This window comes from Rhinolophus ferrumequinum, chromosome 19 (assembly GCF_004115265.2).
Source record: "Rhinolophus ferrumequinum isolate MPI-CBG mRhiFer1 chromosome 19, mRhiFer1_v1.p, whole genome shotgun sequence".
In the NCBI taxonomy this organism is placed as follows: domain Eukaryota; kingdom Metazoa; phylum Chordata; class Mammalia; order Chiroptera; family Rhinolophidae; genus Rhinolophus; species Rhinolophus ferrumequinum.
In genome coordinates, this window is record NC_046302.1 from 12453694 (window position 1) to 12481318 (window position 27625).

Below are 27625 nucleotides of genomic sequence, written 5' to 3' on the forward strand. Positions count from 1 at the left end.
TGAGGCCCGTCACTAAGATCTGACCTTTCCTGTACAGATCATCCTCTTTATCACTTGTCCCGTTGTTCTCTGCTTTCTACCACCTGTGCCATGATGGGGTGAGCCCTTTCCTCTTTCCATCTCTAATAGTACTGATTTGACGTCTTTCTAAGGAAAAATGTGTGCGAAATGAGAATTTTGAACTCGTGGCAAAATTTGAAAGAAGCCCTTATCTTATGTATATATGATGTAATATATATATCATATTCAATTCTTCATAACATTTGAATATTTCTTATAAATTTTTGTCTTCATAGTTATCCTATGAGATATACCAGGGAAGGCCTTACTGTTGTGATTTAAAAGATGATTTAAGCTAAGCTGGGGGTTAAGAGGCTCGCTCATAAAACCAGATTATCTCCTGTGTCTTCCGTGAACATCTTGGGGACTAGGAAATATGGATTATCTAGATATTCCTAATGCCTAGCACATTGCCTAGGCATAGTAGATGCTCAATAACTGTTTGAGTGATTCCATGTAGCATTTATCTTCTTTGGCAGGCCCAATCCTCCAGGACAAAGACAGAGAGCAATCAGAGAAGGGGGTTATCCAGATTGTCCTGAATCCTTATACAGGGGAGCAGGAGATGAGATCCACCAGTCACTTTAAAGAGTATATCAGTGTAAACTTTTGCATCTTAAACTGGTTATAATGTGTCTTGTATTATTGATTTTTATTTACCATGGTTTACTTGTTAGAAACTTTTTTAGGCATGGTCTACAATATTAATTAGATACATGCAATTTAATTGTAATCTGCATCCTCAGAGACATTGTTTCTAATTTCCTCCCTGCCTCCATCTCTCTCTCCCTCCCTTATTTCTTTTTTTCATATCTGATTCTTAGATCAAATGCTCAGTTCATTTGCTGTGCTCTGACTTGGAGTTTTGACGTCACTAGCCAAAGCTCCCTGAGAAACAGGGTGAGACATGAAGTCAGCCTCCTGTCACACATTTAACAAATACTCCTAAAGTCTGGGTTTATTTTCCTTCAGCTTCTTTTTCCTTCTGAAATATCACTGAAAAAAAAAAAGACATAAAACGTCTGATCTTGTTCTTTACTTCCTTTTCCATTTCCAGCCAACTGTTCTCTTTTTCTAATTAACCCCAACATAGTAAAGAAAGCCAAGATTCTCATGGTTATATAAAAAAGGTATAATAAAAGAAAAGACACATATTCTAGAATTTTGCCTGAGTTAAACTCTTGGGTATGGACAGAGTTTTGTATTTCTTTGTCCAATTTGTGCATGAAGCAGTGGTGACTTGTCTTCTCATTCCTCTGCTTCAAAAAACTAATCAGATATGTTCATGTGTGTTATGGGCAAAAGCCAAAGATTGTGCAGGTGAATTCAGAAAGGCCCAGAGATGGGAAGCACACTCAGGGTCTCTAGGACAGGGACTAGCTCAGCACAGACTGATGGCCTCCCACAGTTGGTGGGCCCCGATTCATAAGCCAATGTGTGGTGCAGGGTTCAGGGAGTTTATAAACACGTGGAGAGTGTTTTCATGGCAAAATGGTTGGCCAGTGGAACAAAATCACCTAGGAACATCTCTGGACCAAAGTGAAGGGAGCTTGTTTTCACACTGCCATTGTAATGCAGGGACTCAGCTCCTGCTCCTTGCAGGTGAATGCAGGATATGGTGAGGCCGAAAAGGAACACCAACAGGTAGGGGGTTCATAGCACTGTATTCTCGATGGTGGCCGGTGGAGACATAAGAAGCAAACATCCGCCAATACCCCAACAAAGGGGTCTTCCTGCACCACAGCCTTGCTGGCAGCCAGACGAGACACAACAAGTAGGATCCGCACCATCCGCAATCTGCGCTTGCTAACCACAATACGCACCTGCTAGCGTAGCCACGGCACTTATATACAAAACAATAATGGCTAATGGTCAACTGGTTACAGCGGATGGCCATCTAATAACCGAGCCAGCACCTTTCCACATGAGGCCGAGAGCCTGGAAACTGCTCTCTGGGACTCCGTCCCTACAGCCGTGTTCTGAAAAGAATTTGAAACCAAATGGAGGGAGCTGAAAACTGACTGTTAGAGGGGTTGATAGGGATACAAAAGGAGAAAACCAGGAAGATAGGAAATGAGAGATATGAACTTACTGCAAATTTTCAAATATGGTAATTGGCCTAGTTATACATGACCTAAAAATTAGAGCAGCCTTTCTGACATTCTTGCTCCAGTGTGCTTTCTGCACTGTTTTTCATGTGGAGGGTCTGAGCTGGTGCCAAGAGCATCTCCTCAGCTGTTTCTTCCTGTGCTGAAACTCTAATTGCAATGAAGCAGCAAAATGTAGCAAAGGAGGCCAAGGGCAGGAAATTAATGGGGTCGGAGAGAGAGGGGAAGAAAGAGAATGAATTGGAAACTGGAAACTGGAAAACCAGTGCAGCAATCATTCGTTGAACAAATACTGGGTGACCACTGTGAGCTGTGCTGTGCTTGGTACTGGGGACAGAGTATGGTCATGCTTCGGGAGCTGATGCTCTAGTGACGAAAGACAGTAAGTGCAGGCCATGATGAGATTAGCAGATGGGACGTGGTAGGTTCATTTCTGATAGCTGCACATTCATTCCCTCTTGATGTGAGAGCCTCTAAGAGGTGTTACATACGTATGTAAGGCTTTTCTTCTCAATATAATACTAATGTCAGAAAGCTAAACGCAGTATGGCTACAAGTAGTCAAATGCCCCCCACAGAGGTTTTTAATTCTAGACAAAGATAGACTGCTTGGAATCCATGTAGATCCAAACTCTTTTTATTTTTGTTTATTTAACAGACACTTAGGTACTTCTCACTTTAAGTCATAGTTCTAAGCACTTTGCAAATATTCACTTATTGAATCTTCATAACAATATTAGGGAGGTGCTATTATTGTGCCTATTTTATAGGTTAGGAAACTGGATTGCCCAGGGACTGACTGTCTCTATGGACTGAATGTTTGTGTCCTCCAAAAATTCGTATATTAGAATTCTATTCCCAAGGTAATGGCATTATGAGGTGGGGCTTTTGGAAGGTGAGTAGGTCATAAAGGTAGAGCTCTCATGAATGGAGTTCCTTCCTGTCACGCAGGTGTCATGCGGGGTCTCAGCTCCCACTTCCCACGTAAGAATGCAGGATATGGTGAGGCCAAAAAGGAACACCCACGGAGCCATAGAGAGGGGAGTCATACCACTATATTCTTGCTGGAGGCTGGGTTGGAGACACAGGAAACAGGATCCACACGATCTGCAACATGAGGTCCGCTTCACTGCCAACCAACCCCACTTGCTAACTGCAATCCGCTCTTGCTAGCTCAGCCACCATCTTCTTGCTAGGCCCCATTTTCTCTGCTAGCGTACCCACAGCAGTTATATTAGTGGCCAATGGCTCACTGGTTACAGCTGACGGCCAACTAGCCACAGTTGATGGCCATCCAATCACAGTTGATGGCCATTTACTACCTGAGCCAGCACCTTTCCACATGAGGCCGAGAGCCTGGAAACGGCACTCCTGGCTCTGTCCCCACTGTGCCCTTATCAAAGGAACCCCAGCAAAATATCTCAGTGCTTCTATCATGTGAGGATTCAGTGAGAAGTTAGTCATCTGTGAACCAGTGTGGGGACAGAGTCCCAGAGAGCAGTTTCCAGGCTCTCGGCCTCACGTGGAAGTGTGCTGGCTCAGGTAGTGGATGGCCATTGGCTGTGGCTGGTTGGCCATCAGCTGTGGTCGGTTAGCCAATTGGCCACTGATATAACTGCCGCGGCTGCGCTGGTTGGTGAGTCGAGTCCAGTGGAGTCAGTCGGTTGGCAGAAAAGCGGACAGCAGGTCACACGTCATGTGAATCCAGCCTCCAGTGAGACTATAGTGGTAGGACTGCCCTACCTATGGCTCCATGGGTGTTCCTTTTTGGCCTAGCCACATCCTGTGTTTTTATGTGGGAGTGGGAGCAGAGACCCCGCAGGCTGCCCTGCATGACAACCAGGAATCAGGCTCTCATCAGACACCAAATCTGTTCACTCTCCAGAACTGTGAGAAATAAATACAGTGGTACCTGGGTTTTCGAACATCTCTGTTGACGAACATTTTGGTTTACGAACGCCGTCAATTTTATGGATCTATGGTATCATTAGATAGTAAAATTCATGCTAAATTTACAGTTTTAGGGGTTGATTTTAAAGGTCTGGAATGGATTAATCTATTTTGCATTACTTGCTATGGGGAAACCGTGCCTTGGTTTTCTAACGTTTCAGAACTCAAATGGTCTTCCGGTAGGGATTACATTAAAAAACCGAGGTGCCACTGTATTTGATGTATAAGCCACTCAGCCTATACTACCCTGAACAGACTAAAACACACAGTAAGTGCTATCAGGTCATTTATACATTCAAAACTAGACCTTATGCATGCTGAATTGAGTACAAAGCCAAATAAAAGAAGGAAGGAGGGCGTGAAATGGGACAAAAGACAGGTAGGTGCCTGGTCAGCAGGGCCCTGAAGCCGTGGTGAGAGGTTGAGCTTTCATTCCAACTGAAATGGGAGGTTAAGGAAGGTTTTGAGCCATTGAGTGACATATTGGATTTCCATTTCTAAAGGTTACTCTGGCTGCTGTCAGGGGAACAAGTGGAAGGACAAATAGTAGATGTAATAACAAGACAGTGATTTGATATGGAAAAAACAATTAGGAAGCCAGTGAGAGCATACGTTTATGTGTTTTCCATTTTGTGCAGAGAAAGAAATCATCTTTGGGCGCTATTACTAGCTGCCAACTCCTTACCTTCCTGAAGATAAGGCAGCGGTAGGAAGGTGTCATGGAAAGGACTCCAGAGCGTATAGCTCTAATCCCAGATCTGGGACTTATCGTGTGGGACCCCAAAGTGAGTGACTCCATGCAATATTTGGGCCTCCATTTTTCCACTTGAAAAATGGAGAGAATTGATTCTATCTCTGTTAATCTTTTAAAGTCTTAAAATATTTTCTGGTACTTAAAACTGTGAGAAATCTTAGGCATGAGATCCTTCCTGAAGGTGAAAATTTGGCCTGTCTTATGCAAACCTAGCACATTTAGACATTTAATATTATAAATGAGTGATTAGGAGAGGGTAGAATTTGCGGCGAGCTGGTGGCAGGCTTCTAGTTACATACGATGGCCTGGCTTCTACCTAGATCCCGTGATTGGGAATTAGTTTAAAACATCTGCCTGCTTTTTATTGCTTCTAGTCTCCAGCCTATGTGGGAGCAGGAGAGACCTTGGGAGCCACAGAGCTGTTTCAAGGGACAGGGGTGCCACATTTGCATCACATGCCTGTGGCTGGAATACACAGATTCCCATAACTCCTTCAATGTTCAATTATATGGCTGGCTGTTGTGATTAATACCATTCAAATTCATCTAAAAACATTATTCAATTCATAGCCTCTTTTTGTCATTGTGCCATGAGAGGGATATGTGAAATATTTTGACATTACAAAGGAATCGTCTTCAAAAGTTTGGGAGTTGCTCCTTCACGGAGAGTAGAAAAAATTTTACTTTATGTCAGAGCACAATCTTCCTCTGGTTTTCCTGAGATTCTTGCCATGCATTCAAATCCTCCAGGGACAAAGAATTACTTTTGAAAGACTGTTTAGTTAAATTCTAGACATGTACTTTCTGATGACTTGTCATAGCTGGGAACATGACTCCTTCTTTAGCAGAAAAATGATGATTGTGAGGATTATGCTGTTCATTTTAGGTAGGACAGTGTGAGAGGGCTTTTTTTAAAAAATTTATTGGGGTGACAATCGTTAGTAAAATTACATAGATTTCAGGTGTACAATTCTGTATTACATCATCTATAAATCCCATTGTGTGTTCACCACCCAGAGTCAGTTCTCTTTCCTTCACCATATATTTGATCCCCCTTACCCTCATGTCCTACCCTCCATCCCCCTTACCCTCTGGTAACCACTAAACTATTGTCTGTGTCTATGAGTTTTTGTTTCTCATTTGTTTGTCTTGTTCTCTTGTTGTTGTTGGTTTATATACCACATATCAGTGAAATCATATGGATCTCTGCTTTTTCTGTCTGACTTATTTTGCTTAGCATTATACTCTCACGATCCATCCATGTTATCACAAATGTTCCTATATCATCTTTTCTTACCGCTGAATAGTATTCCATTGTGTATATATACCACAACTTCTTTATCCATTCATCTGTCCAAGGACATTTTGGTTGTTTCCACGTCTTGGCCACCGTAAACAAAGCTGCAGTGAACATTGGGGCACACGTGTCTTTATGTATAAATGTTTTCAGATTTTTTGGGTAGATACCCAGGAGAGGGATTGCTGGGTCATATGGTAATTCTATTCGTAATTTTTTGAGGAATCTCCACACTGCCTTCCATAACAGCTGCACCAGTCTGCATTCCCACCAACAGTGTATGAGGTTTCCTTTTTCTCCACAGCCTCTCCAACACTTGTTACTATTTGTCATGTTGATGATAGCCATTCTGACTGGGGTGAGATGATATCTCACTGTGGTTTTCACTTGCATTTCTCTGATGATTAGTGATGCTGAGCATTTTTTCATATGTCTATTTGCCATTTGTATGTCCTCTTTGGAGAAATGTCTCTTCAGGTAGTCTGCCCATTTTTCAATTGGGTTGTTTGTTTTTTTGTTGTTGAGTTTCATGAGTTCCTTGTATATTTTGGATATTAGCCCCTTATCGGAGGCACTGTTTGCAAAAACCTTCTCCCATTCAGTTGGTTGCCTCTTTATTTTCTCGATGGTTTCTTTTGCTGTGCAGAAGCTTTTAAGTTTGATATAGTCCCATTTGTTTATTTTAGCTTTTACTTCCATTGCCTTTGGAGTCAAATTCATAAAATGCTCTTTGAACCCAAGGTCCATAAGTTTAGTACCTATGTTTTCTTCTATGCAGTTTATTGTGTCAGGTCTTATGCTTAAGTCTTTGATCCATTTTGAATTAATTTTGGTACATGGTGACAGATAGCAGTCCAGTTTCATTCTTTTGCACATGGCTATCCATTTCTCCCAGCATCATTTATTGAAGAGGCTTTCTTTCCTCCATTGTATGTTTTTAGCTTCTTTGTCAAAAATTATCTGTCCATATTTATGTGGTTTTATTTCTGGGTTCTCAATTCTATTCCATTGGTCTATGTGTCTGTTTTTCTGCCAATACCATGCTGTTTTGATTATTGTAGCCCTGTAGTACAAACTAAAGTCAGGGAGTGTGATACCTCCAGTATTATTCTTTTTTCTTAAGATTGCTTTGATTATTCAGGCTCTTTTGTGGTTCCAAACAAATCTGATGATTTTTTTGTTCTATTTCTTTAAAAAATGCCATTGGGATTTTGATGGGGATGACATTTAATCTGTATATTGCTTTGAGTAATATGACCATTTTAACTATGTTGATTCTTCCAATCCATGAGCACGGAATGTCTTTCCATTTCTTTGTGTCTTCAATTTCTTTCAAAAATGTCTTATAGTTTTCAGCATATAGGTCCTTCACATCCTTGGTTAAGTTTATTCCTAGGTATTTTATTCTTTTTGCTGCAATTGCAAAAGGAATTGTTTTTTGTATTTCTTTTTCTGAGATTTCATTGTTAGTATATAGGAATGCAATGGACTTTTGTACGTTGATTTTGTAGCCAGCAACTTTACTGTATTCATTGATTGTTTCTAATAGCTTTTTGGTGGAATCTTTAGGGTTTTCTATATATAGCATCATGTCATCTGCAAAGAGTGATAATTTAACTTCTTCATTCCCAATTTGGATGCCTTTTATTTCTTTCTCTTGCCTGATTGCTCTGGCAAGGACTTCCAACACTATGTTGAAAAGCAGAGATGATAGGGGCAGCCCTGTCATGTTCCTGAACGTAGAGCAAAGGGCTTCAGTTTTTCACCATTAATTATTAGATTAGCTGAGGGCTTGTCATATATGGCCTTTATTGTGTTAAGGTATTTTCCTTCTATACCGGGTTTTGTTTTTTAAGGATTCTTTTAAAATTACTCAGAGACCTAATACCAGTTCCTTGTCCCTGCCCTCTCCCCCAACCCCTCCCTTTCCATCATGGGTAGGAAGGGAGAGCAGGTGGCTAGTTTTGCCTAGGAACTTGGAATCTTTTGTTAAATATTTAAGCGGTATGGTAATTCGGTCAAGTAATTTTCATCTGAATCAATACGGAAACCTCTGTACTGTATTTTTAACTGCTCCAGAACTCATGGGAGGACAAATCTATAAGTGGCTTGCGTGAGTTGTTGTGGTCAGAAAGTACCATGATGTGCCAGTTACTGTGTGTTTGATAAAGTAAAACCGCATCCTTGTTTCATGAGTCAAGGATTACACCTGCACTAACACACACATTTGCACAGTGACACACCCCACCATACATTCCCTTCACTCTCTCTCTCTCAACACACACACCAACACCAACACACACACACACACACACACACACGCACGCGCTACCCAGGAACCAGGGCAGCTGCCTCCCTGTGGAAGGACATCCAGTCCCTGAGTCTGTGACAACCCTGGGAATGGCCACCAAGGGGCAGCAGAGGCTGCATAACGGGCAGTGGCGCCGCTGGGAAGGTGGTGGGCTGGCTGCGGCGCCTCTGAAGGTGGAGGTTGTGTGTCGGAGCAAAGACCTGGCTCCGAGGGTAGAAAGAGAGTACGTGATCCTCAGGGTTCCAAGATTTGTTCTGTTTTCTATTTGGGTCTAGTATTGTCACTTTCTGTAATACGTAAGCTCACATGGTCCCACTTTTTCTGTTCCCCAAATACCTGACTTCCGGTATTCCAGAATGTCCTTCTGGGCTGTGTTGTTCCCACCTACTCTCCCATTCTGGCACATCCCTGGGCTGGGAACACAGGAGCCAACCTTCTGGGCCAGCCAGGTTTGTTCTGTAGCTGTGGGAGGAGAGGATGAGCCACTTTGGACAAGTGAGCTGGTTAGAGAAGGTGAGAAGACAGGCAATGCCTGTCAAAAGAATGGCTGAACCCCAATTCCTCCAACTCACCCCCCTGCTCTTTGATGTGGAAAATGTAAAGTGCATTTGGTCGCTCCTGTGAAAAGTGCTATGCACACACACCCTCACTTCAGGACAGATTCTTGATTTTCCCTTTCTTCTGGATTGCCATTCCTGAATCCTTTCTTTATGGGAATTCTGGAGCTACTACTGACAAGAAACTAGGAACTGGGGAAGAGTTTGATTTCCTGAGTGTGTCTGGGTGAAAGGAGTAAAACCTGTAGCTAAATTTCACAGAAATCTCTGTGGTGGTCAAAACAGCCTTTTGGATCTCTGAATTCATAAACCTGTCTTGATTGAGTTTTTTTTTTTTTTTTTATCTAAGTGTTCAGAAAATTAGATACTTAAAGCATTTCCAGGGTGGCATTTTCACAAGCATTACCCCCACCCCCAACTTCCTCAAATGAAAAGCCTTTTTCCAGTGTGTGTGTGTGTGTGTGTGTGTGTGTGTATCCAAGACAAAACCCACTGAACTTAATATAGCCTGATTTTTCCTTTATTGTTGTTGCTTTTTGTGCCCTGTTTAAGAAATCTTTGCCTACTTCCAAGTCATAAAGATATTTTTAATATTTACTTTTAAAAGCTTCAGCTTTTAAAAGACTATTTTCTTTTAGAACAGTATTAGGTTCATAGCAAAATTAACGGGAAGATACAGAGATTTCCCACACACCCCTCCAATCCTCACAGACACAGCCTCCCCTATAATTAGAGTGAGTGGTACATTTGTTATAATCCATGAACCTACACTGACTGACACATCATAATGACCCAAAGTGCATAGGTTACATTAAGGTTCATTCTTGGTGCTGTACATTCTATGGATTTGGGCAAATATGTAATGATTTGTGCCTATCATTATAATATACAGAATATTTTACTGTCACATGTCTGTCCTGCCCTCCCCCACACCAGGGAAAAAATTCCCTATCTTTTCCCATTGGCTTTTCCAAATTCCATCATTCTTTCAAGACCTGCTCCAAATCCTCTGTTTCTACCTTGATTATATAACTCTTCTCAGCCTTCGCCAGTTACCCTGTGTGGCACAGATTTGATGATACACTGCAGAAACATACTCAGAAAAAGACCCAGCGCCTCCCAGCCTCCCGGGCCTGGCACTGTCTGAGTGGCCTACACAGTGTCATCTCCAGTACCCAACTCCCCCACTCAGGCTGCCTACAGTTCCCCACTGGGCCCTGCTCCTATGCATTTCAGGAATTTCCACTCTGGGTTTGATCTTCCCCTCCTGCTTCAACCACCATACTTTTACTGGTTAATGCCTCATTAGCCCTTAAGTCCCCTGTCCCGGATCCTTCCCTGACTCGCACCCCCCACCCCACACACATACTAGATGTGTTCTCCTTGAAATGTGCTCCTGTGCCTCCTTCATGGCATGTGCCACGACTCAAAATTATAAACCTGTTTGAATATCTGATTAACACCTCTTGTAAGCTCCAATAAGGCAGGATCCATGACTGTTGCTCAACATTTTAATCCTTTATACCTAGCTTCGTGCTTGTCATATAGTAAGTGCTCTGTAAATCTTTAATGAATTAATGCATGAATGCAGCAAACATTTCGACCTAGTGGCCTATGTAAGTCTCCACAGTACCCTGCATGCAGATGCTTAATAAATATATTTCTGGTTTATCTCACATTGTTCTATAGGCTATTTTAATAAAGAACTCCATATAGTTTATGAGAGTAGCTTGCCATATTCTGAAATGATAGGCCTGGCCATTGCAGGCAGACTCAGGGGTAATTCTTAATGCCCTGTACCAGATTTGATAGGGCTGGTAGAAATAGTGGGGTGTCACTCATATAACTTAGAACTATTCTATACCTGCCAATACCTGTCTTGCCTTCGGTGTCTCAAATCCACCTTTTGGAAACTCTAAAATGCTGCTTCTGATTTGGTTATCGTACCTAGGATGCAGCATGACTTGGTGGCTTTAGCAGCAGACTGGAAACTCAGACGCTGTGACTCTCTGTCAGGAAGTCACATATCTTTAGCTTGCTCGGTGTCAAAGCAGGGCAACCAGGACAGCTTCGTTAGCAGTTGGCGTAGATGAGTGAGATCTAACATCTGGTCCTTCAGGAAAAATTCCTGTAGTTACAGAGCTGGAAAATAGACACTCATTCCATTAATAAAGGGACCAGAATTAGTTCTTGTTCTCTGTGTTCTGTAGTCATGATGAATAATAATACGACCTTTATAGTCCCAAGCAATCAGAGAGGAAGACAAAAAATATGTTCCATGGTCACCATCAGCAGCTCTGTGTATTGGACGGTATGAGCAGGCAGGGGTTGCAGAGCCCTATCCTGCCCTGGTAGGGACTTCTGTAATCTGCATACTTAGTGACTCAGTGGGGAGAATGAAGACATAGACACTGCTTATGACACGACTTCTGCCACACTCTCTGTGTGACTTTCAAGGGAAAGTCACTAATTGGATTCTGCCTCAAAATGGGAATACTGACCTTTTCTAAATCCCACCTTACTAGACTATAATAGGGTTAATGTAATACAGGCAAATGGCCCGTAAGTTCTTAGGGAGAAAAAATACAATACAATACAATAAAATTTGACCAGGAGGATCTTCCTCTCATTGTTAGAAGCACAATTATAATGGATATAAATAAGAAATTAAGACCAATTATCAACTATATAGCAATTGAGTTCCTCAAACACCTTCCACTGGTGCAAGTGAGAGTGACCTGTGGAACTGAAAGCTCTGAGGGGAGGGAGGAGAGTGCAGAGCTCAGGGAGTCTGTGGGAGGCTGGCCCCCACGGGGTGGACTGATGTCACAGGGGGGTATGATCCCAGGGATGTGTGAGTGTGTGTGTGTGTGTGTATCGGGGGCAGTAGGTGGGTAATGATTGGAGGTGAGAAGACCGAAACACTGAACACAAAGTTAGTTACATCACATTCTTGACTTCAATGTATTTTTAAAAAGATTTTAATTAAAATGTAGTTTATGTACAATGTCATAGAAGTTTCAGGTGTACACCAGTTATTCAACATTTAGTTACCTAATGAAGTGATTACCATATTAAGTCCAATAACTATCTGACACCATATCACACTATCGCAATATGATTGGCTACATTCCCTATGCTGAATATTACATCCCCGTGACTTATTTGTTGTATACCTGGAAAATTAAGCCTCTTATGCCTTTTCACCTTCCCCTCTCTTTTTAATTTTTCAATTACAGTTGATAGTATTATTTTATGTTAATTGCAGGTGTAAAGCACAGTCGTTATATATTTATATAACTTAAGAAGTGATTCCCCTAACTAGTACCCACCTGGCACGATATACAGTTATTACCATATTATCGACTATATTCCCTGTGCTTTACTTTACATCCCCATGACTGTTTTGTAACTACCAATTTGTACTTCTTAATCCCTTCACATTTTTCACCTTGCCCCCCAACACCCTCCCAGCTATCATCCAGATAAATCTAGTACACCATGAATCTGACACCATAAATAATTAGTACAATGTTATTGACCATATTCCTTATGCTATACCCTATTTGTATTTCTTAACCCCTTCCCCATTTCCACCCATCCCCCCAACCACCCTCCCGTCTGACAGCCATCAAAATGTTTTCTGTATCAATGAATTGGTTTCTGTTTTGTTTATTTTGTTTCCTAGATTCCACATATAAATGAAATCATATGGTATTTGTTTTTCTCTGATTTACTCCACTCAGCACAATACTCTATAGGCCCATCCATATTGTTGCAGATGGCAAGACATTATTCTTTTTTATGGCTGAGTAATATACCATTGTATAGATGTACCACCTCTTTACCCATTCATCTATTGATGGACACCCAGGTTGCCTCCATATCTTAGCTATTGTAAATAATGTTGCTATGAATATTTTTGTCCTTCTTTGTCTCTTGTTATAACCTTTGTTTGAAAGTCTATTTTTTCTGGTGTAAGTATTACTATGCCACCTTTTTTTCTTTTTTGATGTCCATCTTCATGAAATATCTTTTTCCATCACTTTCAGTCTCTGTATGTCTTTTGATCTGAAGTGAGTCTCTTGTAGGCAGCATATGTAAGGGTCTTGTGTTCTTATCCATTCAGCCATCCTATGTTTAGATTGGAGCATTTAATCCATTTACATTTAAAGTAATTGTTGATAGATATGTACTTATTGCCATTTTATTATTCATATTTTTCTCCTTCTTCTTCTCCTTCCTCTTCTTCTTCTTCTTCCTCCTCTTCTCCTTCTTCTCCTTCTCCTTCTTCTTTTCCTTTTCCTTCTCTGCATCTTCTTCCTCATCCTCCTCCTCCTCTTCCTCCTCCTCCTCTTCCTCCTCCTCCTCCTCCTCTTCCTCTTTGTTCTTCTTCTTCTTCTTAAAGAAGTCCCTCTAGTATTCCTTGTAATACCGGTTTGGTGGTGATGAACTCCTTTAGCTTTTTCTTGTCTGGGAAGCTCTTTGTTTGTCCTTTGATTCTAAATGATAGCTTTCCTGGGTAGAGTAATCTTGGTTGTAGTTCCTTGCTTTTCATCACTTTGACTATTTCATGACAATCCCTTCTGGCCTGCAAAATTTCTGTTGAGAAATCACCTGACAGTCCTATGGGAGTTCCCTTGTAGGTAACTAACAGCTTTTCCCTTGCTTCTTTTAAGATTCTTTGTCTTTAACCTTTGGCATTTTAATGATGTGTCTTGGTGCGGGCCTCTTTGGGTTCATCTTGTTTGAGACTCTCTGCACTTCCTAGGCCTGTATATCTACTTCCTACACCAGGTTAGGGAAGTTTTCTGTCATTATTTGTTCAAATAGGTTTTGAAATCCTTGCTGTCCTCTCTTCTCTTTCTAGTACTCCACTGATGCAAATGTTGGTATGCTTGATGTCCCAGAGGTCCCTAAACTATCCTTATTTTTTTAGATGCTTTTTTCTTTTTGCTGTTCTGATTGGGTGTTTTCTGCTACCTTATCTTCTAAATCACTGATTTGATCCTCTGCTTCATCTAATCTGCTGTTGATTCCCTCTAATGTATTCTGCATTGCGGTTATTGTATTCTGACTGGTGGTATTATTTTTGACTTTTTTTTTTTTTATGTTTTCTGTCTCCTTTTTAAGGTTTCCTATTCTTTGTTGAAGTTCTCCCTGAGATCATTGAACATCTTTATAACCAGTGTTTTAATTCTCTGGCTGGTAGACTTCTTGTCCCCATTTTATTTAGTTCTTTTTCTGGAGCTTTGTCCTGTTCTTTTGTTTGAGACATATTTCTTTGTCTCCTCATTTTGTCTGCCTCCCTGTGTTTGTTTCTATGTACCAAGTAGGGCTGCTATGTCTCCCTGTCTTAGTATACTGACCTTATATAGTAGGTGTTCAGCGCCTAAGTCTCTCTGGTCACTTGTGCCAGGTGCTCCAGGTGTATCCCTTGTGTGGGTTGTGTATGCCTTCCTGTTGTAGTTGAGCCTTGCTCACTGTTTGTATGTCAATGGAAGGAATTGACCCTGATTTGTTGTGAGGACTGGCCGTGAATATGGTGGAGGAGCTGTGGTACAGGAGCTGACCCTATAGAATAGGATTTGCTTTAGCAGGGCTCTGGTGCTTCCCCAGTCTGCTTTTTTGGGTGTGTCATTCTTGGAGGCTGCCAGGTGATGCTCTGGCTCAGTCCAAAGATGACCACCAGGAGTGTCAGCTCTGAGGCCACCTGGGAGGGCACCCACCACAGGTTAAGTTCAGCTGCAGCCTGTGCTGTGCTCAGGGCCACTGGCATGAGCCACAGAGCAATGCACAAATGGCAGCCATCCCCTCTGGGCTTGTCGGTCATTGAGAGGCCAAGCCACAAACTGGGGCCAGCTGCCCCTAGTGCCAGGCTTAAGGCTGCTTAGCAAGAGGTATGGGGCATGCCAAAGCCAGATGTTGCTTGTTTGGGTTTGTGAATCTCTGAGAGATTTTAGGAAAGATCAAAGCATGAACCAAAACAGGCTATTTTTGTGGAAAAGCCACTGAAGCAGTTCTGGTGTATGCAAAAGTTGGGTGGGTCAGGGTCTCAGGGAATCACCAGGGTGGGGTGGATGAATGGTGTTAGCTATGTTGATGGAGACTCAAATATAGCAGCCGCCTTTGTCTGTACACCAGAAGTGGGGAGGGCTCAATAAAGAAACAATGGATTCTGCCAGCACTTCTGTCTGGTAGAAAGCTGCGCCTTTATCCCTTGCCCTCACACCAGACAACTCAGTTCCTCCACATATGTCCCTGATGCTTTTTGAGCTGCCGCTGCTCCAGCACTGAAGCTCAGAGTAAGTGAGACCATCAGTGAGTAAGTCCGTGCACAGGCCCTTTAAGAGGAATACGTGTGACTTCAGCTGTCTTTCATCTCACTCAGCAACAATCTTTGCTGGTTTTCACAGCCAGAAATTATGGGGACATCTCTCCCTAGAACTGTAACCCTTGGCTGGGGAGCCTGGTGTGGAGCTAGGACTCCTCACTCCTCCCGGGGGAACTTCCACAGCCAAGATAACCCTCCCAAATTTTAATGGTCACATGCAGGTGTGGGACCAGCCTGTTCTCCATATTTGCCCTTTTTATCAGTTTTGAGGTGGCTTCTTCTGTTTGTCCTTATCTGTAGGGCTTTGGTTTAGCTAGACTTCAGGCAATTCTCAATGATGGTTGTTCTGTAGTTTAGTTGTAATTTTGATTTGTGTGTGAGAGGAGGCAAGTATAACATTTAACTTCTCTGCCATCTTGACTGGACATCCCCGACTTTGATGTATTTACATTGGGCATTGAGAGTTCAAAGCTAATTAAATTGATTCATCTTTTGTGAAATACCAAAATGATCTTATAAATGCTCATTAGGCTAGAGGACAATTGTATCATTTAAAACTAAGCAACTGGCCACCTACAACATGTAGGTGATTTATTAATTTCAAATAAATGTAGTATGGCAACACTCAAGATTTATGTGCCTGCCTTCTGTTGGGCTGTAATGCACTTCTGCACACTGTACTTATTTTAAGGTTATCCACCAGGATGTTCTCAAATACCCTTTCCTTTCAAATGAATGCCATTAAGAGCACCAGTTGCTTGTCATAGTGGATGAAGCCAATCCTGTGAATGCCTGCTCTGCCCACAGTGCTTGCCAAAGCAGAGGGTCTTGGTGGTTTCTTCCTCCTGAGTAGATGTGTTCTTACCTCTTGAGTCAACCTCTTGGGCTACAGCTAATTGGGCCAGAATGAGCCATGGGCATTCAATCTATGGCTGGCCTAAGAGATGACTTGGCATAAAAATGCTGTTTTTCAGGGTTAATGGTGGTATCTTGAGTCTTTCAGGTTCTCAGGAATTTAAACTGAAGATATGGCAACAGTCAGGAAGTTGCAAACTGAACTTTAGTTGAAATGCTCAGAGAGAAAGCAGAATGTAAAATTATGAAGCAGTACATGTCATGAATAAATAGAAAGAAGGGTAAGTAAATGCATGAAGTTGGGGAGATCCCAGAAGAAGGGGAGAGTTGTTAGACGGTTGCCACTTATGGAAAGTTGGAACTTTCTAATAGTAGAGAATAATGTAGATAATCTAGTTACTGGGGCTATATTAGATTATTTCAATTTCTGAATTGTAATGTGAGACTCAGCCAAATATTTCCATGATGTCTGGCTATGCCAGATGTATCCTCAGAGTAACTGCACCCCCCCCAAAAAAAAGCTTGAGGGAGTATCTTTCCTTGTATGCCAAAAAGCTTAACACACAGTAGTATCTGTGGTTTACATATTTTTTCTTTCAGTCTTATTGAGATACTCATATATAGTGACATACATCACTATAAAAGTTTAAGGTGTACAGCTTAGTGACTTGCTTACATATATTGTGAAGTGATTACCACAGTAAGCTTAGTTAATACCCATCATCTCATATAGATACTAGAGAAAAAAAGAAAAATATTTTTCTTGTAGTGAGAACTTTTGTGAATTATTCTCTTAAAAACGTATGCTACATGGCAATGCTCACTATAGTCATCATGTTGTACATTAAATCCCCAGTACTTATCTTACAACTGGAAGTTTGTATCTTTTGACCATCTTCATTCAATTCCCCTATTTCCAATCGCCCACCTCTGGTAACCACAAATTTTATCTTTTTATCTGACGTTTTTGTTTGCTTAGATTTCACATTTTGTGAGATCATACAGTATTTGTCTTTTTCTGCCTACTTACTTCACTTAGCATAATGTCCTTGAGGTTCATCCATGTTGTCTCAAATGGCAGGATTTCCTTCTTTTTATGGCTGGATAGCATTCCATTGTACATTTTATACCACATTTTTTTTTTATCCATTGACTTATTGATGGTCACTTAGGTTGTTTCCATGTCTTGGCTATTGTAAATAATACTGCAATGAACATGAGGTGTAGATATCTGTTCAAGATAGTTATTTTGTTTCCTTCAGATATACACCCAGAATGGGATTGCTGGTTCATATAGTAGTTCTATTTTTAACTTTGGGAGGGAACATCCCTACTGTTTTCCATAGTGGCTGCATCAATTTATAATCCTACCAACTGCACCAGGGTTCCCTTTTCTTCACATCTTCCCCGGCATTTATCTCTTGTCTTTTTTTTCTCCCCCTTTCTTCCGCCTCCGCCCCCCCCGCCCCCCCCCCCCCGCCCCCCCGCCCCCCCGCCCCCCCGCCCCCCCGCCCCCCCCCCCCGCCCCACTCCAGTTCAAGCCGTTGTTTCTCAGTCTAGTTGTATAGGACACAGCTCCCTGGCCCATGCTGGTATTATGAGCCCTGCACTCCACTCATGCTGGCTGCTGGCCGCTCATGGAAGCCCGCGGTAGCCCACAGCAGCACACAGCAGCCCACAGCAGCCCACAGCAGCTCACACTGTCTGCTGGCCACTCACGGCAGCACACAGCAGCCCACAGCAGCTCACAGCAGCTCACACTGTCTGCCAGCCACTCACGCTGGCCACCGGCCGCTGATGGCGGCACAGAGTAGCCCACGGCAGCAGTCAGCAGCCCACACCAATCTTTGGTTGCTCATGGCAGCCTAGCTCCAGGGAGAGCCGTTGTTCACAATCTTAGCTGTAGAGGGCACAGCTCACAGGCCCATGTGGGAATTGAACAGGTGACCTAGGCATTAGGAGCACAGTGCTCCAACCACCTGAGCCATCAGGCTGGCCCTATCTCTTGTCTTCTAAAAAGCATGAGGTGATATCTCATTGTGGTTTTGATTTACATTTCCCTAATAATCAATAATGTTGAGCATCTTTTCCTGTACCTGTTGGCCATTTATATGTTTTCTTTGGAAAAATGTCTATTCAGGTCCTTTGCCAATTTTTCAATTGGATTATGTGTTTTTCTATTATTGAGTTATATAAGTTCTTCATATATTTTGGATAGTAAACATTTTCAGATATATGATTTACAAATAATTTCACCCTTCTTTAGGTTTCCTTTTTATTTTGCTGATCATTCCTTATTATGTACAGAAGCTTTTTAGTTTGATGTAGTCCCACTTGTTTATTTTTCATTTTCTTGCTTATGCTTTACATGTCATATTCAAAAAACTGTTGCCAAGACCTACGTCAGGGAGCTTTTTCTTTTAGGTGTTTTATGGTATCATGTCTTAATATTTAAGTTTTTAAACCATTTTGAGTTGATTTTTGTGAGTGGTATAAGATATGAGTTCCATTTCATTTTTTAACACGTGATTATTCAATTTTCCCAGCATCGTTTATTGAAGAGACTGCCTTTTCTCTATTGAGTATTCTTGGCTGTCTTGTCAAATATTAGTTAATTGTATATGCTTTGTTTATTTCTGGGCTCTTAATTCTGTTCCATTGGTTTGTGCTAGTACCATACAATTAAAAAAATTGTTTTATTTTTCAATTACAGTTGACATGCAATATTATATTAGTTTCAGGAGTACAATATAGTGATTAGACATTTATATAACTTAAGAAATGATCACTCCAATAAATCTATTATTACCCATCTGATACCATACATAGTTACTATAATATTATTGACTATATTCCTTATGGTATATCCTACATCTGCATGACTACTGTGTAACAACTAATTTGTACTTCTGAACCCTTTCCCCATTTTCAACCGTCCTCCAACCCTCTCTCAGCTGCCAACCATTGAAATATTCTCTATCCATGAGTTTGTTTTGTTTTGTTCTTTAAATTACACATATAAGTGAAATCATTTGGCATTTGTCTTTCTCTGTCTGACTTACTCCACTTAGCATAACACCCTCTAGGTACATTCATGTTATTGCAGATGGCAAGATTTCATTCTTTTTTATGTCTGAGTGATATTCCATTTTACATATGAGGTCAGACAATTATGTTCGTGAACTCATCGTAGAAAAAGTGCTACATACCTCATTGCTGAATATCACTATAGTCACCTTTGAAATACTCCCCTTGGGAAGCTATGCACCAATGCCAGTGCCTAGTCCACCCTTCACAGCAATTTTGGAACTGTTTTTCTGAAATGGCCATCAGAGCTGTCATCGTATTACCCTTGATGTCCTGAATGTCATCTAAATGTCTTTCTTTCAATATTTCCTTTATCTTTTGGTAAAGAAAGAAGTCACTGGGGTCCAAATCAGATGAGTGGGAGGGTGTTCCAATACAGTTATTTGTTTACTGGCTAAAACTCCCTCACAGACAGTGCCGTGTGAGCTGGTGCATTGTCATAATGCAATAGCCATGAATTGTTGAAAAAAGTTCAGGTCGTCTAACTTTTTCTTGCAGCCTTTTCAGCACTTCCAAATAGTAAACTTGATCAACTATTTGTCCAGTTGGTACAAATTCATAATGAATAATCCCTCTGATATCAAAAAAAGGTTAGCAACATCGTTGCAGCAACTTCACGAACTTAATTGTCTGACCTCATATGTACCACCTCTTCTCTATACGTTCCTCCATAAGTTGCCTCCATGTCTTGCCATTGTAAAGGAGTTCATCAACATCAAACCAGTATTACTAGAAAAGTTAGAGGGACTTGTTGAAGAAGGAGAAGGAGAAAGAGAGGGAGAGAAAAAGGGAGAGGGAGAGGGAGAAGAAGGAGAAAAACAGATAAAAATATGAATAATTAAATGGTAATAATTACATATCTATCAACAATTACTTTAAATATAAATGGATTAAGTGCTCCATTCAAAAGATAGGGTGGCTGAATGGATAAGAACACAAGACCCTTACATATGATGCCTACAAGAGACTCACTTCAGATCGAAAGACATACAGAGACTGAAAGTAAAGTGATGGAAAGAGATATTTCATGAAAATGTACATGAAAAAAGAAAAAAAGGTGGGATAACAATATTTATACCAGACAAAACAGACTTTAAAACAAATGCTATAACAAGAGACAGAAAAGGACCCAGTTATCCCACTTATGCGGATTTGTCTGATGAAACCCAAAACACTACTTCAAAGGGTCATGTGTAGTCATATGTTCATTGCAGCATTATTTACAGTACCATATTGTTTTGATTACTGTTGCTTTATAATGTCGCTTGAAATCAGCAAGTGTGATGCCTCCTGCTTTATTCTTTTTTTCTCAAAATTGCTTTGGCTAGTTGAGGTCTTTTATGGCTCTGTATAACTTTTTGTTTTGCTTTTATTTTTTAAATGCTCTGAGTGGCTTTTACCCCCATCTTCACTTCTTCCTTTCTCTGTTCCAGCCACTTGCTACTCTTTTTGTCCCACACCTTCCACTGCATATAGATATTCATAACCCAGAGCAAAGTGGTAATGAGAACAGTGAGGGTTAAATCAACCTTGCAAGTCACCAAAGGGATCCTTCTGAAACAGCTTGGCACAGACTGTCTTTGACTTTTTAACCAATTTATCTTCATAATGGTTGAAAAATGACATGACAATTTACCTCAAATATTAGGTCACAGCTAAATTTAGTATAGATTTTCTTTTCTCTCTATCTCTATTATTAAGAAATCAGCTCACTCTTATCCCTAGATTCTTCCTTCCTCCTTCCCAAGACAGAAAAATAACTGCACCACAGGGACATTTTGTAGTTAACATATATCTGGCTTGGCTAAGATACTCTTTCCAGGAGCAACCATGGATGTTTTGGGTGCTTTTTCTGTCCACACACTTATGTTGTCCAATGGCACACAGAGCTCCTTGAGGATCAGGTTTGATGTGCTGCGAGTACACACTCTCCCTTTTCAATTGAGCCTTGGCCCTTGCGTGGAAGTAATTTTAAAAAATCCTTAATCACTCCCTTTTGGCATTAAAACCACCCTAGTAGGGCATATGGCTGCCCAACTTGAAACTATATTTCCTAGCCTCTTGTGTGGTTAGGTGCAGACTGTGACTCAGTTTCCCCCAGTAGAGTGTGAGCAGAATGATGTTTGCAACTTCTACGACAATTCTTTAAAGGGAAATTGCTTGCGCTCCATTTTGTCTTTGATTACCTTCCAGCCCCAGATGGTATGTCGACTAATCAGTTGAAGGCTATATAGTAGGAAATGGCTGAGCAATAAGATGAAAGGAAGTAAGAGTCCTTAGATAACACTGGTGGCGCACAGTTACCTACACACCGGGGTGCCTCTGAGCTGTTATGTGAGACAGCAATAAATATCTCTCCCCTGTGTGAGCTGCTGTAGGTTTGAGTTTCTCTGTTATAACAGTCTAATCTATACCCCGCCCAACACACAATGGTGGACGTAAGTGCTCAGGAAATACACTAATTGCTGAATAGTTGTTATGTCATTTAGTTCTCTAGCAACCATCCTAAAATAGGTACTACTTGCCCATTTTACAGATGTGTAAATAGGCTTAGAGAAGCAAGGTGACTTGCCCAAGATCACATGGCTATAAGTGGCAGAAAGGACTTGAACTCAACTCTAAAGTTTTTAAAAATGCACAATCTTAATTGCTGTGCCCTTGCATCTCTTAATATTACTGTGCACTCATTTAATATAGATAATATTTGAAGTATTCTTCTCTGCCACCTTAAAGTTTCAGTCTGTTGCACACTTTAGCTCTGGACTCCTTCTCTGCTTGGTGTGGTATAGATTTCTCATTTCATCCTGCTTTTTTTGGGAAGGGGGACAAGTATTGTTCTTTAGTCTTGAATAGATTCATCTTGGCTTGTTTGTTAGATTGTAAATCCCTCAGGAGATGGTATTAGTGACACAAATGTTGAATAAATGACAACTATATGTCTAAAGGGATAAGAGCTGTCTGGTCTTCAGAATGACTCAGTATTCTTTTAGGTGATAATGTTCTCATGGGTATATAAATTCTGTTGTTAATGAATCAATCCTGGTGAAAACCACTCTTCCCTTGATTTAAAATACAGTTTTATGGTAGCAGCATATTTAAATGGAGGAAACATCTGAAAAGATTATTTTGAACAAGGAATAATGCCCATGCTATTTGTCACTATAACTATAAGCAGGTGGAATTTAAAATTTTCACGATTGCACTTTATTCAAATGTTAGATTCATGTTCATTCTGCTGTGTATGAGTGAGTAATAAGCTTGTTGCTTAGTAAAAGAAAATTCAAAATAACGCTGCCTTAAATAAGCACGTTATGTTTTTCTAACATGAAAGATACGTGGAGTTGGTCAGCCAAGGACTGATATGGTGGCTTCTTGGTCATTGGGATCTCAGGCTCCTTCTAACTTTTTTCTTTCAAATGGTTTCCATTCTAAAGGTTCCCTTCTGGTGAGTGGGAGCCCCTGTAATGACAACCATTGTGTCAGAGATGTAGGCAGTCGGATGGGGAGAAAATCACGGGTCTTTATCTGCCTAGTCCCTTTTAAAGACCTTTCCCAGAATTTTGACTACACAAACTTCTACCCCATTGCTCAGAACTTAACTATATGTAGTTGCATAGCTGACCAAATAAAATCATTTTGTCTTGTTTTTAACTAAGGAAGAAGGGTAGGTTGCCTTGCCTTCTAATTATAAAATTCCCACTGCTCTAGATCAGGGGTTGGCAAACTATGGCTCATGGGCCAAATCTTGCCTGAAGCCTGATTTTTTTTTTTTTTTTTTGGTAAGTAAAGAGTTGCTGGAATAAAGCCATATGCATTCACATGAAATCTATAGCTGATTTCATGATATAACAGCAGATTTGAGTGGTTGTTATAGAGATGATATGGCCCACAGCCTGAAATATTTCCTATCTGATCCTGTGTAGAAAAAATTCGCCAACCCCTGTTCTAGATTATGGAGGACAGATTCTGATGAATGAATGGCTTCATTTTTTGGTATACTATTATAAGAGCAGGGTTGAGTTTAATATGGATTCAGTAATAATCTATTCTTCTTCAGCCCCAGTGAATTTATATCTAGTAGGCATATATTTGGCTGCAAGCAACATAAAACCTGACTAATGGTTGATTAAACAAAAAGGAGTTTATTTATCTCACATATAAGGAAATCCAGAAGTACATGGTCCTGGGCTGGTGCAGATGCTCAATGATGCCTTCAAAACTGGACTCTTTATTTCTTCTCCACTATGCCCAGAATAGCTCTCATCTCCATGTTTATTGTCAGATGGCTGCAGCACCTAAAAGCATTATGTCTGCATCCCATGTAGGAAGAAGGGAAAGGTACCAAAGGCCAAAGGGGGCATGAGTCTGTCTGTTTCTAAAAATTTTCCCAGAGGCCCTCATTGGCCAAGACTATGTCTCATGACCACAGCCAGCAGCAGAGGATTCTGGAATGATAAGAATATAAATTGGGCGCATTACTGGGGCAATTGAATAGATATTGTATTGGAAAGGGAGAAGGGGAGACGGAGAAGTACGTGCTACAGAGGGCTAATCACAACTTACTGGGCCACTCCAGCATGTTCTTACACTTTCACCTTCCCTTTCACCTTTCCTACCTGCCCCTTCCTGTCACAGTTCCCGAAATTAATTTTGTTCTTTTTCACCTCCCTTGCATATTTTTGGCTAGGTGAGAAACCTGGGAATGAGCCTGAAGAGGTGAAGCTGCAGAATGCCAGCAAACAGATTGTGCAGAATGCCATCCGGCAGGCTGTGCGTCAAGTCTCTCAGGAGAGTCGGCAGAGGGAGGAGAGCACCAGTGACAACCGGGGCACCGTCCAGCTAGGCGTGGGGGAGTTAACCAAGAAGCATGAAAAGAAGTAACACATGGATTTGGCTCTTGTCACACGCTTGGCTTCCAGCCTTCTTCTTAGTATAGGATGCGTCGCCAAAATGTTGCCAGTAAAGCAAACCAAAGTGTCATCAGCACCTAGCAGTAGAATGAATTCTCACTAGCCCTTGGCTGAGAAGCACTGTTTTGAAAAAAGTGTGTTAGATGATCCTGTTTATATTAATGCAGTGCCTCTGAAACATAGTGGGGCCAAATATGACACTATAATTGCAAAAGTAGTTTTGCAGCACAATTTATTTTTAAAGTTCTTTTTAAGAAAAACAATTCTGTCTTGTTTGTTCTGCCTTTTACGTATTCTTTCTGTGAATTTAACCAGCAGTCCTTTTTGCTGAAATATTGAGTGCAGCACTGTGTTCATTGTATTTTTCAAAGACTTGCTGGAAAGGGGAAGGAATGATGTTTCAGTCACCTTCAAATATGGAATTGAAGGCTCTTCTAAAGTGAGTTCAGGTCCAAGAACAAATTAAGCCAAGGAGAATTCTAAGACTGAGTCCCTCAGGATCTTATCAACGCATATATTTATATTACTTTAAAAAAAGGAGTTTAGCATTTCAAGAACTCAGTCTTTTAGTCTCATTTATTTGATAGTTGGTGTTTACTCTCTATGCAGAAATCCTTTAGAAATATTATGGATTTCTTTATTCATCTCAAAATTAAAATAAGTCAAGTACATCTATATGCATGAGTTGAAATGACTCAGTTCTTTGGCAGCCTCATGAAGAGCAACTAAAATTGTAGATTCCTTCCTGGAGATACACTAGGGTCTGATTCTGGGGTGCAGTGTCCTTGAAAGGAGCTCTGGGGCCTTATAAATGCTGTGTTGCCATCAGCCTATTTATTTGCACTAGTACCTTGCTACTAAGAACTTCTCTTTTACCCATCAATGAATAAGAATTATTTTTTGAGATTATGAAAATCAGACATATCAGGAATGAATAATACTTAAAATGAGAAAAACATTTTTCTAAAATCCCTCTGAAGCATGAAAATACAGTGGGAACAAAAAAGTGAGTGTTGTGAATGTAGTTACAGAGATACATGCGTTTGTATAAATAAAGCCATCTCTATTGCAACAGTATGACTTCTGCTTCATTCCCATGTGGATAATGCACATCTCTCTGGAGTCCTCTGAGTTTCATTTCCTGGGCTTCACAAAAGTTATTGAGTTGGTGCTATTGGGAACAGGGGAAGAATTCACCTTTGTTAAAAACCTTTTGGCTTCAGAGTGTCAATGTCTACATTTGATAGTTTTTTAACAAGCCAAGTATTTACATATAAAGTATGACTGGTATTAAGATATACTTGGAAAATTCCAATATGTTATACTGGCTACTATAGTTACAATGGATACTACTGATAATAGTAGATGAATGAAAATGTTCTCTTATCAACTCTGCTAGACAATCTCATGCAATGCAAAGATGGAATAAATTTACAAGGAGAATGGCTGTGGGAGGGAGCAGAAGGCTTAAAATTTAAATATGGTTTATTTATAAATGTTTTCAACAGAACTCGTGACAATTGAAGAATGAGTTTAAGTTGACCTGAAGGCATATAGTTGATGTGATATAATTGCACAGTGTAGATAGTGCGAATGAAGGTATTAAGAGAAATCATATAAATAAGATATAAAAATATGAACTCAATGTTTGTAGATTACTTAATCTGGCACTATGTCTACTAAGATATCTGGACATAACCAACCTTGGATCTTGAAGTCATAAGTCGGAAACACATTACCATGCTACCTTTCCTCTCTTGTGTGTCTGTGCTAATACATTGGAGATCTTTGGGAACACCTGATTCACCTCTGTATCTAAATGTTATTTGTAAATAAAATATATCCAACTTTGAAGTATGTTGTCATTTTAAGCAAAGTTTTCTACATCCTACTGTTATAGTTCATTTTACACGTGGACCTGACTTTCATATGGCAACACAAGGCATCCTAAGGCTGTTTTCCAAATCCCTACACATCATGACCCAGGAAAGTACTTCGTTAATGGGCCTTCACTGTAACTGTCTGAGGAAAGCTGTGGCATGATAGTTCCTGAGACTTGAATAGAAAAGGATGTGTGCTAAGAAAGGCATTTTGATCTCAGGAAGTAATGATAAATGGATCTGGAAAGTTGAGTATCTTTCATGGTCTTTCTGAGATGGAAAGTCTACAGTGAGAAACAGAGGTGTGGATAAATTCTTGGAAGGAGACAAGCAAATTAAGAAACCCCTGCACTCAAGGTAGGTGCCACATTGGCAGAATCCTAAGAAAGCTCTGCCATAAAAATGAGTGCATCTGTTAAACTTTTACTTTCATCTCAGTATAAAGTTATTGGACGTAGGATCAAGGGCTTCCACTGGTTATTATCATAAACCAGCACACAGCTTTTGGTTTTAGGAATTAGTGGGAACAACTTATTTAATGTCCTTTATCTTCCTAATTTATGACATGGTAAAGTCTCCATGGGCCTCCTATGTCTGTGTTCAGTTGTCCATCTTTCGCTTTGCTTGTCTCTGCGGTAGAACTAAAGAAATATCCTTTTATGTTAATTTGCTTTTCTGTAATCATCTATCCAGAGTCAACAGTATTGTAAATACACACAAAACAGCTTACTGCTTCCTGAGCTTTATTCCTTTTTTTTTTCTTTTTTCTCTTTTTTAGCTGCTTAGTCTTCCCTTGTGGTGTGATTTCAGGTTACAAATAAATGAATCAATCATTTTTAAAACATTGAATTTATGCCATTCGAGTTATTTTCAAGATTTTAAGGGAAAAAAATACAAAAAAAGGGAATTTTTAATTTATCCACTGTAACAGCTATTCTAATAAAATACAATGGAGAATAAAGACTGAAAAATCTGGTAACTAGTTTAGCCATTTTACTACCCAAATAGTTGTAAAGACTAAACATTTGAGCAAATGGTTCAGTTCATGTAAGGAGAAAGTAGAAACTACAATAATAATATTGTCTCTCACGAGGCTGAGAAAGTTTTCTGAAATATATTACTACACATGACCTCATTCGTCTCATTGCTACTACCTCACAATAAGGTGTAGCCAGGAAGATCTTATTTTCCTTTGCAGATGAAGTCACACTGAGTGACAGAGTGGATAAGTATATTCAAAATGGTAAAAAGCCAGTATTATTGGACACAAGAATCCATGAATCACTGATCTTGAACTTTGTGAGCATTTAAATTAGCTAGGGAGTTTAAGAAAATAAATTCTAGGAATATATTAAGATGGAAGAATAAAATTGCCTTACAGAATACCTTTTTGAGTAAGAAATTTAACAAAAATAGTAAAGGGCCAACAAAAATACAGTGGTACCTTGGTTTTCTAACATAATCCGTTCCGGAAGACCATTTGAGTTCTCAAACGTGCGAAAACCAAGGCATGGTTTCCCCATA

At 40.4% G+C, this 27625-nt stretch overlaps 1 protein-coding gene across 2 annotated transcripts in view; it reads left to right on the forward strand.

Moving 5' to 3' along the window:
* Positions 1 to 26813, forward strand: part of AKAIN1 (A-kinase anchor inhibitor 1) — a 100210-nt gene extending 73397 nt beyond the window's left edge. For both annotated transcript variants that reach the window (XM_033087669.1, XM_033087671.1), the window contains exon 2: positions 23999 to 26813. In XM_033087669.1, coding sequence (XP_032943560.1) covers positions 23999 to 24192 — 194 coding nt within the window. In that variant the 3' untranslated portion in view covers positions 24193 to 26813. The remainder of the gene's footprint in view (positions 1 to 23998) is intronic.
* The last annotated feature ends 812 nt before the right edge of the window (positions 26814 to 27625 follow it).